Genomic DNA, 14,708 nt, shown 5'->3' on the forward strand with positions numbered 1-14,708 from the left:
GCTACTTGGAAGAAATACACATGAAATGAGGTCTAGGTTTACCCCATCCTGTAAAAAAAATTCTTTACTACTTAGAACAGCATATACTTTTGCAGCACATACTTTTGAAGAAGTGTTGGTTCAATCTGAATTTTGAGAGTTTTGAAGGAGTAGTCTCTACTTGATTCTGAATATTTTTAGATTCATTCATTTCTTATCATATTGCAGTCTGACTTTGGCATTGCCATTCTACTTGAATTGCTCTCAATAAAATTATCATTTACTAAGAATGTTATTACATGTTCATGACATTATTGAACATCGCATTTTTCTTTTTTCCCATAAGAACTGCTAAATTTTGTTGTGTGCTTCGTTTTGACACTAAATCTCTGAGATCTTTTTTAATTGAAATAATTTATTTTTATACAATTTCTAGTGTCATTTAGGATAAAATCAGGAAGAAAAAAATTGTTTGGTTGCTGTCTCAACCCCCAAATCATCATCAATCTTAATTTTTTTTCTTTGAATTTTTTAATATACTTTAAGTTCTAGAATACATGTGCAGAACGTGCAGGTTTGTTACATAGTGTGACATAGGTATACACATGCCATGGTGGTTTGCTGCACCCATCAACACGTCATCTACATTAGGTATTTCTCCTACTGCTATCCCTCCCCTAGACTCCCACCCCCGAACAGGCCCCAGTGTGTGATGTTCCCATTCCTGTGTCCGTGTGTTCTCGTTGTTCAGCTCTCATTTATAAGTGAGAACATGTGGTGTTTGGTTTTCTTTTCCTTTGTTAGTTTGCTGAGCATGATGGTTTCCACCTTCATCCGTGTCCCTGCAAAGGACATGAATTCATTCTTTTTTATGGCTGCATGCTATTCCATGGTGTATATGTGCCATATTTTCTTTATTCAGTCTGTCACTGATAAGCATTTGGTTCGGTTCCAAGTCTTTGCTATTGTGAATATTGCTGAAATAAACATACATAGTAGTATGTTTATATCTTTATAGTAGAATGTATCTTTATAGTATAGTATCTTTATAGTAGAGTGTATCTTTATAGTATAGTATCTTTATAGTAGAATGATTTATAATCATTTTGGTATATACCCAGTAATGGGATTGCAGGGTCAAATGATATTTCTGGTTCTAGGTCCTTGAGGAATTGCCACACTGTCTTTCACAGTGGTTGAACTAATTTACACTCCCACCAACAGTGTAAAAGTGTTCCTATTTCTCCACATCCTCTCTAGCATCTGTTGTTTCCTGACTTTTTAATGATTGCCATTATAACTGGCATGAGATGGTATCTCATTGTGGTTTTGATTTGCATTTCTCTAATGACCAGTGATGATGAGCTTTTTTTCTTGTTTTTTAGCCACACAAATGTCTTCTTTTGAGAAATTTCTTTTCATATCCTTTGCCCACTTTTTGCTGGGGTTGTTTTTTTCTTGTAAATTTGTTGAAGTTCTTTGTAAATTCTGGACATTAGCCCTTTGTCAGATGGATAGATTGCAAAAATTTTTTCCCATTCTGTAGGTTGCCTGTTCATTCTGTTGATATTTCTTTTGCTGTGCAGAGTTCTTTAGTGTTATTAGCTCCCATTTGTCAATTTTGGCTTTTGTTGCCATTGCTTTTGGTGTTTTAGTCATGAAGTCTTTGCCCATGCCTGTGTCCTGAATGGTATTGCCTAGATTTTCTTCTAGAGTTTTTATGACTTTCGGTCTTATATTTAAGTCTTTAATCCATTTTGAGTTAATTTTTGTATAAGGTGTAAGGAAGGAGTCCAGTTTCAGTTTTCTGCATATGGCTAGCTAGTTTTCCCATCACTATTTATTAAATAGGAATCATTCCCCATTTCTTGTATTTGTCAGGTTTGTCAAAGATCAGATGGTTTTAGATGAGTGGCATTATTTCTGAGGTCCTGTGTTCCATTGGTCTACGTATCGGTTTTGATACAAGTGCCATGCGGTTTTTCCACATAGTATAGTTTGAAGTCAGGTACTGTGATGCCTCCAGCTTTGTTCTTTTTGCTTAGGATTGTCATGGCTATACGGGCTCTATTTTTGGTTCCATATGAAATTTAAAGTAGTTTTTTCTAATTCTGTGAAGAAAGTCAATGGTAGCTTGATGGGGATAGCATTGAATCTATAAACTACTTTGGGCAACATGGCCATTTTCACGATATTGATTCTTACTATTCATGAGCATGGAATATTTTTCCATTTGTTTGTGTCCTCTCTTATTTCCTCGAGCAGTGGTTTGTAGTTCTCCTTGAAGAGGTCCTTCACGTCCCTTGTAAGTTGGATTCCTAGGTATTTTATTCTCTTTGTAGCAATTGTGAATGGGAGTTCACTCATGATTTGGCTCTCTGTCTGTTATTGGTGTATATGAATGTTTGTGATTTTTGCACATTGATTTTTTTATCCTGAGACTTTGCTGAAGTTGCTTATCAGCTTAAGGAGATTTTGGACTGAGACTGTGGGGTTTTCTAAATATACAATCATGTCATCTGCGAACAGAGGCAATTTGACTTCCTCTCTTCCTATTTGAATACCCTTTATTTCCTTCTCTTGCCTGGTTGCCCTGGCCAGAACTTCCAATACTATGTTGAATAGGAGTGGTAAGAGAGGGCATACTTGTCTTGTGCCAGTTTTCAAAGGGAATGCTTCCAGCATATTCAGTATGATATTGGCTGTGGGTTTCTCATAAATAACTTATTATTTTGAGATCTGTTCCACCAATACCTAGTTTATTGAGAGTTTTTAGCATGAAAGGGTGTTGGTTTTTATTGAAGGTCTTTTCTGCATCTATTGGATAATCATGTGGTTTTTGTCATTGGTTCAATTTATGTGATGGATTACATTTATTTATTTCTGTGTGTTGAACCAGCCTTGCATCCCAGGGATGAACTGGACTTGATTGTGGTGGATAAGTTTTTTGATGTGCTGCCGGATTTGGTTTGCCAGTATTTTATTGAGGATTTTTGCATCGATGTTCATCAGGGATATTGGCCTGAAATTTTCTTTTTTTGTTGTGTCTCTGCCACATTTTGGTATCAAGATGATGCTGGCCTCATGAAATGAGTTAGGAAGGAGTCCCTCTTTTTCTATTGTTTGATATAGTTTCAGAAGGAATGTTACCAACTCCTCTTTGTACCTCTGGTAGAATTCAGCTATGAATCCATCTGGTCCTGGGCTTTTTCTGGTTGGTAGGCTATTAATTACTACCTCAGTTTCAGAACTTGTTATTGGCCTTTTCCGGGATTCAATTTCTTCCTGCTTTAGTCTTGGGAGGGTGTATGTGTCCAGGAATTTATCCATTTCTTCTAGATTTTCTAGTTTATTTGTGTAGAGGTGTTTATAGTGTTCTCTAACGGTAATTTGTATTTCTGTGGGATCAGTGATGATCCCACATTTTTTATTGTGTCTATTTGATTCTTCTCTCTTTTCTTCTTTATTGTCTGGCTGGCAGTCTATCTATTTTGTTCATCTTTTCAAAAAACCAACTGTTGAAATCATTGATATTTTGAAGGGTTTTTTGTGTCTGTATCTTCTTTAGCTCTGCTCTGATCTTAGTTATTTCTTGTCTTCTGCTAGCTTTTGAATTTGTTTGCTCTTGCTTCTCTAGTTCTTTTAACTGTGATGTTAGGGTGTCAATTTTAGATCTTTCCTGCTTTCTCCTGTAGGCGTTTGGTGCTATAAATTTCCCTCTAAACACTGCTTCAGCTGTGTCCCAGAGATTCTGGTATGTTGTGTCTTTGTTCTCATTGGTTTCAAAGAACTTATTTATTTCTGCCTCAATTTTGCTATTTACCCAGTAGTATTTCAGGAGCCGGTTGTTCAGTTTCCATGTAGTTATGTGGTTTTGAGTGAGTTTCTTAATCCTGAGTTCTAATTTGATTGCACTGTGGTCTGAGAGACTGTTTGTTAGGATTTGTGTTCTTTTGCATTTGCTGAGGAGTGTTTTACTTCCAATTATGTGGTCAATTTTAGAATAAGTGTGATGTAGTGCTAAGAAGAATGTATATTCTGTTGATTTGGGGTGGAGAGTTCTATAGATGTCTGTTAGGTCTGCTTGATCCAGAGCTGAGTTCCAGTCCTGAATATTCTTGTTGATTTTCTGTCTCGTTGATCTGTCTAATATTGAGAGTGGGGTGTTAAAGTCTCCCACTATTATTGTGTGGGAGTCTAAATTACTCTTTGTAGTTCTTTAAGAACTTGCTTTATGAATCTGGGTGCTCCTGTATTGGGTGCATATATATTTAGGATAGTTAGCTCTTCTTGTTGCATTGATCCCTTTACCATTAAGTAATGTCCTTCTTTGTCTTTTTTGACCTTTGTCAGTTTAAAGCCTGTTTTATTGGAGACTAGGATTGTAACCCCTGTTTGTTTTTTGCTTTCCATTTGCTTGGTAAATGTTCCTCCATCCCTTTATTTTGAGCCTGTGTGTGTCTTTGCCCATGACATGGTCTCCTGAATACAGAAACTGATGGATCTTGACTCTTAATCCAATTTGCTAGTCTGTGTCCTTTAATTGGGGCATTTAGCCCATTTATATTTAAGGTTAATATTGTTATATGTGAATTTGATCCTGTCATTATGATGCTAGCTGGTTATTTTGCCCATTAATTGATTACCCGCAGTTTCTTCATAGTGTCAATGGTCTTTACAATTTGTTGTATTTTTCAGTGGAAGGTACCAGTTTTTCCTTTCCATATTTAGGACTTCCTTCAGGAGCTCTTATAAGGCAGGCCTGGTGGTGACAAAATCTCTCAGCATTTGTTTGTATGTAAAGGATTTTATTTCTCCTTTGCTTATGAACTTAGTTTGGCTGGATATGAAAGTCTGGGCTGAAATTTCTTCTCTTTAAGAATGTTGAATATTGGCCTCCACTCTTTTCTGTCATGTAGGGTTTCTACAGAGAGATCCACTGTTAGTCTGATGGGTTTCCCTTTGTTGTTAACCCGACCTTTGTCTCTGGCTGCCCTTAATATTTTTCCCTTCTTTTCAACCTTGGTGAATCTGATGATTTTGTGTCTTGGGGTTGTTCTTCTCGAGGAGTATCTTTGTAGTGTTCTCTGTATTTCCTGAATTTGAATATTGGCCTGCCTTGCTCAGTTGGGGAAGTTCTCCTGGATAATATCTTGAAGAATGTTTTCCAACTTGGTCCTATTCTCCCCACCACTTTTAGGTACACCAGTCAAATGTAGGTTTGGTCTTTTCACATGGTCCCATATTTCTTAGAGGCATTGTTCTTTCCTTTTCATTATTTTTTCTCTAATCTTGTCTTCATGCTTTATTTTATTAAATAGATATTCACTCTCTAATATCCTTTGTTCTGCTTGCTTGATTCAGCTATTGATACTTGTGTATGCTTCACAAAGTTCTTGTGTTGTGGTTTTCAGCTCCATCAGGTCATTTATGTTCTTCTCTAGCTGGTTATTTTAGTTAGCAATTTCTCTAACCTTTCTTCAAGGTTCTTAGCTTCCTTGCCTTGGGTTAGAAAATGCTCCTTTAGCTTGAAGAAGTTTGTTATTAACCACCTTCTGAAGCCTTCTTCTGTCAATTCATCAAACTCATTCTCCATCCAGTTTTATTCCCTTGCTGGCAAGGAGTTGTGATCCTTTGGAGGAGAAGAGGCATTCTGTTTTTTGGAATTTTCAGCCTTTTTGCACTGAAAAATGTTCTTTTTTAAATTAAACCAATAGTCTAGTGAAAAGACAGAGTAACATATAAAAAGTAAAATATATGGCCTGTGGTGATAAGTGCTGTGAAGAAAATAATCGTGAAAGCAGAAAAGGGAGGTAGAGGTGGGCTGGGGAGAGTTATAAGTTAAAATAAAGTGGTCAGAGAAGATTTTACTGAGGAGATATTTTACAAAGATCCTAAAGGAAGAAAGAGAGCGACCTATGTAGTTACCTGAGGGAAGAGCTTTCCAAGCAAAAGGATAAACAAGGGCAAGGGCTTTGGGACAGGAGTGTACCTGGAACATCTGGGGAACAAGGAGGACAACATGGCTGGGCAGAAGTGAGAAATGGAGGGAGCAGTAGGGGATGAGGTCAGAGAGGTTGTCGGATGGGGGTCAGTCTGTACCGGGTATTTGTAGGTCATCTAAGGACATTGAGTGAGTTGGGAAGCAAACAGAAGATTTTTATTAGAGTTGACATGATTTGTCTTACATTTAACAATGTCGGCTGGGCGCGGTGGCTCATGCCTGTAATCCCAGCACTTTGGGAGGCTGAGGTGGGCAGATCACCCAAGGTCGGGAGTTAGAGACCAGCCTGACCAACATGGAGAAACCCCGTCTCTACTAAAAATACAAAATTAGCCGGACATGGTGGCACATGCCTGCAATTCCAGTTTCTCAGGAGACTGAGACAGGAAAATCACTTGAACCTGTAAGGTAGAGGTTGTGGTGAGTCGAAATTGCACCACTGCACTCCAGCCTGGGCAACAAGAGTGAAACTCCATCCAAAAAAAAAAAAGAAAAATTGTCACTTGGCTGCTGTGTTCAGAATAGACCATGGAGGAGCACGGATGAAAGCAGAGAGACCACTTCAGAGGTGATTGCCATAGTGTAGGCAAGCAGTGCTGGTGAGAGAGAAATCAGTGCAATTCCAATCCAAATTCCAACAAGATTTACTGAGGAGCTTGAAAAGCTTATTCTAATATCCAAAAGAACTATCAGAAATATCTGAAAATCCAAGAATAGTAAAAACATTCTTGAAAGAAAATGAAATAAAACCTCATATGCTGGAATGTCTTCCTAATTCCTTGTTGAGAACTTTTCTCCTTAATTTTTCATTCTGGTTTCTTCATCACAAGTTTTTTCCTCCTTCCTATATCATTTCTATCTGTTCACAAAGATGATGTAGAATCTCCTATCTTATAAGAAGAAACAAATGAAAGGAAGCAAGGAAGAGGAGGAGAGGAATGGAAACAGAGAGGGAAGAAGGAAAGGCATTTCTTGGTGGTATGAATTTGGACAAGTTAAATAACCTGAACTCTCTCTGCCTCAGTTTCCTCATCCTTAAACCGGGAATGATACTAATCGTACTTATTTCATGTTTTTTTTTGTGATTAGTATATACTTATTGCCTACTATATATTAGAGATAAGGTGGTAGAAATTAAAGACATGGTCACTGGCCTCATAGAACAACCCTGAAATCATCCTTGACTGCTTTAGTTCTTTCACATCCCAAATCCAATCTATCAGCAAATCTTCCTGGGTTGACTTTCACAATAGATCCAGAATCTTACCACTGTAGTTCTCATTTTCTGCACTGTTACTCCCTGGCTTCCACTGTCATCACTGGGTTCATGTCACCATTATTATTCTATTATTGCAATAGCCTCTTTTTTTTTTCTGCCCTTACCCCACTTCATCCTATTCTCAACACAACAGCTAGAGCAATCCCTCTTCTGCTGAAGACCTTCTAATGGCTTCCTAGCTCATTCAGAGTAAAAGTCTAAGTTCTTATGATGACCTACAAAGTCCTACAAGATGTCCTTCCACCTCCTCCACCTTGCCTCTTAGATGTCATCTGCTACTTTCCCTCTTGCCGCTTCTTAAAGCATGCCCCCACCTTGCCTCTTAGACGTCATCTGCTACTTTAAAGCATGCTCCCACCTTGCCTCTTAGACGTCATCTGCTACTTTCCCTCTTGCCGCTTCTCAAAGCATACTCCACACTGGTAATTCTGTCTGCCTGGAAAGCTCTTGTTCCTGATAATGATAGGGCAAGCATCCTTACCTTCTTCAGGTCCTTGCTGAAATGTCTACTCATTAAGACCTTCCTTAATCACCTTATTTAAAATTGCAACAGTCCCCAGTCATACCCTTATTCCCCTTTTCTGCTTCATTTTTCTCCATAACACTTTCCATCGTCTACCAAAATATACACTCATTTATATTGTTTATTTTCCATCTCATCCCTCCCCTTAGAATGTAAGCCCCATGAGGGGGTGAATTTTTCTTGGTTTTGTTCACTGCTCTATCACTAGCACTTAAATAGTTTGATAAATATTTACTGAGTGAACGTTCAAAGCTCATGTTTTATCAGAAAAACAGGCATTGAACAACTAATTATATAATTAATAATTAATTATAATGAATAATTATAATTACAGTGAAAGCTATCAAGAAGGAGATGATGTTAAGATTATTAACAAAGCATATCATCTTGTTTGAGAAGGGGATCAGAGAAGTCAGGGGGTCAACTGAAATCAGACTGTTAGGTTAGCTAGACAAAGAAAAGGTAGAAGAGGAATGTAAAATAATTAGGTTATTGATAAAATTGGTGATAGGGAAACAATAGTAAATACTATGTATGATTTAAAATTATACAAATTATGGCATCTATACCTTTAGGGAGCTTTAAAATAATAGGAAATCTGTTGTCCTGGATGAATTTGGATATTTGTCTACCTAAAACAGGGTATAGGATCATGTGATCTTTCAAAGCAGTTTTCTAATTAAATGTGATCAAATTAAGAAAGATTTCAAGAGAGTTGTTACTAACAGGAAAATAGTAGAGTTGCTAAACTCTCATTGAGGACTAAGAACTTTTGCAATTCTTAAGTGTTCCAGTTAGGTCTCAGGGCCATGTAACCATCTTTAGAAGAGGCTTGTGGCATGGAAATCTGTATTTTTAATATTTGAAAAATCTCCTTCTCAAAATACAACTAAACCATTAATAGATCTTTGATATTTTTGTATTATGCTAAGCAAAGTCTGTTTATCAGACCAATAATGTTTTGTGAAGTGTTCTTAGTTGGAAAGTCAAGAAAAAGCTTTCTAAAATGATCATTATTACTTAGCAGTTTATATTGAATATCAAACCAGAAATGGAAACAAATGGTCTAAAAGTAGAATAGAATATTTGAAAGCAGGATTTTCCTGGCAATTTTGGGACATTTGGTCACTGTAATTTAGGCCAGCATAAAGAATACTATAGGAGTCCCTAGTCTCAAATACTTGTATCATTTCATCCCAAGTGAAATTTAAAGTTCCAGAAATATTTATATTATGTTCAGTGTAAATCAATTTTTTCTCTTTATCTTTTATTTTCCACACTTACTATATTAAGTACATAATTCCTGTATATGTTAAGATAAATTAGGTTAGGCTACAGGAATAACCAACTAAAATATTAATGGCTTAAAACAATAAGGGTTTATTTCTATCATGCTAAATGTTCATCAAGATCTAGGAGAGAGACTCTGCTCATTATAATCACTTAGGCTCCCTGCACTTATAGAAGCTCTATCTGTACCTGTGTTTTCTCAGTCACTAAACCAGAAAAAAAGCAATGTGATAAATCACACATTGGTACTCATAACTTCCATTCAAAAGTGACATATGTACACCCAAGTAGAATATACCTAATCCAAATATCAAAGAAGGCAAAGAAGTACAATCTTACCACGTGGTCTAGAAGAAAACCTAGAATATCTGTGAATACCCTAAATGACTAACACAGCACATGTGTGTGGAGGGGAGGTGAAGGGGATAAGTATGAAATGTAACTCATACTTTGTGTGGAAATACACTTTCTGTACTGCAAAGATATAATATGTAGTTGGCTCTCTGTATCTTCAGGGTCTGCACTCTTGAACTTAACTAACTGCAAATCAAAAATATTTGAAAAGTCAGGGTACAGTAGCTCACACCTATAATCCCAGCACTTTGGGAGGTCAAGGTGGAGGATGGTTTGGGACCAGGAGTTCAAGACCAGCCCAGGCAACATAGCAAGACCCTGTCTCTACAATAATTTTTTAAAAAAATTAGCCAGGTTTTGTGGTACACACCTGTAGTCCCAGCTACTCAGAAGCTAGGAGCTTAAGCAGGAGCTTAAGCCTAGGAGTTCAAGGCTGCAGTGAGCTATGACTATGCCACTGCATTCCAGCCTGCATGACAGAGCGAGACCCTGCCTCTAAAAACAAAATTCAAACATATTCCAGGGGGGACAATAAAAAATAACAACGTTACAATAAAAACCATATGCATAAAAATTATACAGTATAACAACTATTTATATAGCATATACATTGTGTAGATATTATAATAATCTAGAAATGATTTAAAGTACAGATGCTTCTCAACTTAACCCCATTGAAAGTTGAGGAGCCTACTCAATGCATGTCACTTTTGCACCATCATAAAGTCAAAAGATTGTAAGAGAAACTATAGAAAGTTGGGGACCCTCTAAATACAGGAGGATATGCATAGGGTATGTGCAAATACTGCTCCATTTTATATAAGGAACTCAAGTATCCATAGATTTTTGGTATCTGCAGGGAATCCTGGAACCAGTCCCCCAAAGATACTGAGGAATGACTATATATCCAGAAAATACTAATTTATAACCTTAGTATTATTTTCAAAATTGAAATAAAATTAACCCTTTAAATTAATTTATTTATGCCAGGGTATAAATACTGCTGAAATTTCCAACACATTTTACAAAGTTTTATTTCTATTTTTAAGCAAAGGCTTCCTCCAGGAACTGATTTTCCCATACATAAATAACTTTTGCCTAATTCTAGTTTAATGAGCTTCCTTTCATCCTCCTTTTTCTTTCCCTTACTCCTTCCCTCTAGAAATTTCAACATTCATCTGACATCTTAAGAAAAATAGTTACCTATATGGATCCATAAAATCAATTATAATATTTTACATATAATATTAAAATATTAATATAATATTATAAACTTCTTTAGAGTCAGAGCTGTCTGTTTCTTCAAATTGTTATAATCACATGTGAGATAACTGTGTTGAAAACACTGAACACATTAATATTTTATAATTATTTTTAAACTGTAAATAATATTTCTATTTCTTCTAAAGGTATTTCATGATGTGGCTTATAAAGCTAAAGATCGTAATGACTTGGTATCAGGAATTGATGAGTTTCTGGATCAGGTTACTGTTCTCCCTCCTGGAGAATGGGATCCAAGCATCCGAATAGAGCCTCCCAAAAATGTACCTTCCCAGGTATGTATATTTGAAGACATTCTTTGAAATTGAATATTTTTTGTCTTTTAAATGCATGTTTCAAAATAGCAATAATCCATCAAGAAGATTCAAATGATTTAAATGATAGCCTCGAAGGCAGAAGGGGCATGAAGTTACAAGATATTTCTTAATACTCTCCAACACACATTACTGAGAAACTTGGCAGTTTGATGACAACCTACTAATCAAACAGTGCTATATACCTGGAAAGATTTTAGCTCCTACTTAACATGTATTATACTAGAGGAAGATTAAAATTGTAATAACAATATAAAATATAGCCTGAGAGAAAGCCCATTACTGTCCTTCTATGTTTTGATACATCACTTTGAAATTGGCAAGCATTAGGAAAATTCAAAGACATGACTTAATCATATTATGTAGAAAACTCCACATTTATTACTGCTAATCACAGTAAATATTGGGAAGATTTTAAAATTGTAATTCTTATATTTGTATTGCTTTTGTGTGGATGTATGATATAAAGATTTTTTAAATTTTGCTTATGAACATATAATGGATATTTTACCCATCATACAATCCAGAAAGATAGAAATATAAAGCATTGCTATTTTCTAGGGTCACTTTTTAAATTGCAGTCATGACTATTAAGAATGACGACCAAATGTTTGTTAAGCTCACTCCTCACACTGCCACCTCTATGCCTACTGAATCTGCCTCCCACAGCCCTCCCAAGTTGTTACATACTTAGTCTTGCCTTTGGCCTTTGCCCTGCAGAGTTCAGCCTGGTCTGACTCTGCTGCCCTATTGGAAGCGATGGATGGTCTAATTGACCCAGCTCTGGAATTAGAAATTTTCCTGCTTTGCCAGAGGTGGGCAAATGAGCAGTTGTACCACTCAACCATGAGTACTTAAAAAGGGTATCTCAATTTCACTGTCAGTTTAAAGAAACTCTATGGATACCTCATTTTTATATTTTCATTTTGAAGTCATTTCATAATTATTAAAGACTATTTCCTTTTCTCAAAACTTACCATTTTGTGATTCTGTAACTGCTACCACATATTTCAGTTGATCTATTACTAAAATAAAAACAGTTGCCTAATAATTAATTATGGGGGTTATAGATTGTCTCATTCCTGTACTTGTAGAATACATCTTTATACTAATGATATTAGAAAAGGCAATATAATGCTTCCTGAATATGTAGAAACTCCTTAATTAATATTATTTGGAGAAATTCAGCAAAATATTAACACATTCAGAATGAGGCTTTAAAATTCACTATAACACCAATTAGCTATTGAAACATTAAAGATGAAGTTAAGTGTTTTTGAAAACAGCTTTGTGAGCAATAATGTTTTTGAGGCAAGTTGAGTGATGGGAGGCCAATATTGTTTATGATTTTATGACACCCTTTAAAATCAGAATTAATTATTGGATTCTGGGTATTGAGAGGCAGTCGTAAAAAGAACATCGAATTAAGAATCAGGGCATTTGGGTTCTGCAATTGTCTATATATGTATGACCTTGAACAAATGTTTTAACCTCTCTGTTGATGCTCTATATCAGGACTGTCCAACAGTCTTCTGCAATAATGGAAATATTCTATATCTATGCTGTCTAGTAATCAGGCCACTAGTAAGCATTAGAAATGTTGCTACTGTGACTAAAGAACAGAATTTTTCATTTTAATTACCATAAATGTAAATAGACATATGCAGTTTGTGGTTATCATATTAGACAGCATAGTTCTATACAACAAATTTGAATTTCAGATATGCTTTATGCTTCTTTTCAACATTCATGTTTTAAAAATGCATGTTGTAATTGAATAATAGATAGCATGAGGCTATGTTTTCTATTAGATGGAGTGAAATGAGTTAATATGTATTAAACATTCTGACCTCATACTCATTCAAATTTTTTTTTTTTTTTTTTTTTTTTGAGTTGGAGTCTCGCTTTGTCGCCCAGGCTGGAGTGCAGTGGCGCGATCTCGGCTCACTGCAAGCTCCACCTCCTGGGTTCATGCCATTCTCCTGCCTCAGCCTCAGAGTAGCTGGGACTACAGGCGCCCACCACCGCGCCAGGCTAAGTTTTTGTATTTTTAGTAGAGAACGGGGTTTCACCGTGTTAGCCAGGATGGTCTTGATCTCCTGACCTCGTGATCTGCCCACCTCAGCCTCCCAAAGTGCTGGGATTACAGGCGTGAGCCACCGCGCCTGGCCCAAATATTTTTACCATTGGGATAATTTCCATCTTTTTTATTCATTTGAAATGTGCAAATCCCAGCATTTTAAATACTTTTTTTCCTTCAGTTAAGAGAAGATTAACCTGTCACCTCCAGGGATAACTGTGAAAATATTCATTAGAACTTTGTGTCAGTCATTAAAATCACTCCCTTTTGTGTACCCTCAACTTATTTGCTCTTCTCTCATATCATGTACTTGCTTATCAAAACCATAACCCTGTGAGAATCCAACACTTCACTCTGTACCACATTGATGAAGCTGAAGCTGAAGGAAAACATGTAACTACATTGACTGGTCTCACATAAATTCATGACCGCATACCTTAAGTGAGCCCTTCGTGTTGCAGGTTCATCATACTACGCTTCCCTAGTCCAATCATTCTCACTTGATAACTAATTCACACTTATTCTTCTCTCCTCAAGCCTTCAGCACATCCTTTCTGACCCTCACTCTCATATGCTGATGTGCCTTTTACTTCCCTAAGAAATTTGAAACAATCAAAAAAGAACTCCTATAGATTGCTACCATCATACCTACCCACCGGCCAGCATCTGCATGCACATACTCTGCCTTCCTGTTCATTACTATTGATGAACTAGCCAAAGTCAGCCTTCTACTTGTGCACTAGAAAGAGCCTATCTCTTCACATCTACTCAAGAGCGCAATTCTACCAATTCTCCTCTTTCTCTTCTATATCATCAAATCCTTTTTTCTGTATTTTATCACTTTTATTAGCATACAACATACTATTAAATTTACCAATCTTAAATAAAAGAACTCTCTTGATACCACTACCCAGCCTGCCACTCTCATTCATTCCCTTTTGCAACAAAATGCCACAGAAGAGTTCTCTACACTACTTGCCTCCAGTTACTCTCCTCCAATTCTCTTTTAACACTCACTCCAAGAGGCTTTTGCCCCTACCACTTCAGTAAAATATGTACGTGAACAATGATCTCCACAATGCTAAGTCCCATGGTCAATTCTCAACCTGCATTTTATCTAACCTATCAATGAACAACATTTAAGAGTTGATGACTCCCTTTTCCTTAATATACATTCCTTGCTTGGCTCCCAAAACATCACCTTCTGTTAGTTTTGTCATTGTAAAATAGAGTTAATTTATCTAGTCAGTAGTATTCTCCCAGAAGACCACATAATAATACTTGCTTTCTGAGACTTGTGAAAGCTATGAATTGTTTTCCTAGGTGATTGGGAAGTAGGTACTGAGGATAACTCTTAAATCCCTTTATTAATGTATCCTATTTACCTGTAAAGACAGTTCCTTCATCAGTTAACAGATGCTTCTCTTTTATCTTTGAACTTTAGTCTTATTGCATCCATCTATTTACCTGGGGAAATTGTTAAATATTAAGCAATAAACTTTCTTATATTGTGTATTTTTCAAAACCTTTTTTATATGTTAAACCTGTATCATTCTACCTAGATGTCTCCTGGTAAGTGAGATCAGTTTATGAGTCACTTTTGT

General features: G+C 36.3%; 1 protein-coding gene across 11 annotated transcripts in view; it reads left to right on the forward strand.

Annotated features, from left to right (window-relative positions):
- SLC4A10 (solute carrier family 4 member 10) overlaps nt 1–14,708 on the forward strand; it is a 378,984-nt gene that overhangs the window by 276,716 nt on the left and 87,560 nt on the right. For all 11 annotated transcript variants that reach the window (XM_017946583.2, XM_031651310.1, XM_031651311.1 and 8 more), the window contains one exon: nt 10,839–10,985. In XM_017946583.2, coding sequence (XP_017802072.1) covers nt 10,839–10,985 — 147 coding nt within the window. The remainder of the gene's footprint in view (nt 1–10,838; nt 10,986–14,708) is intronic.

Source organism: Papio anubis, chromosome 10, assembly GCF_008728515.1.
Source record: "Papio anubis isolate 15944 chromosome 10, Panubis1.0, whole genome shotgun sequence".
Taxonomy (NCBI): Eukaryota; Metazoa; Chordata; class Mammalia; order Primates; family Cercopithecidae; genus Papio; species Papio anubis.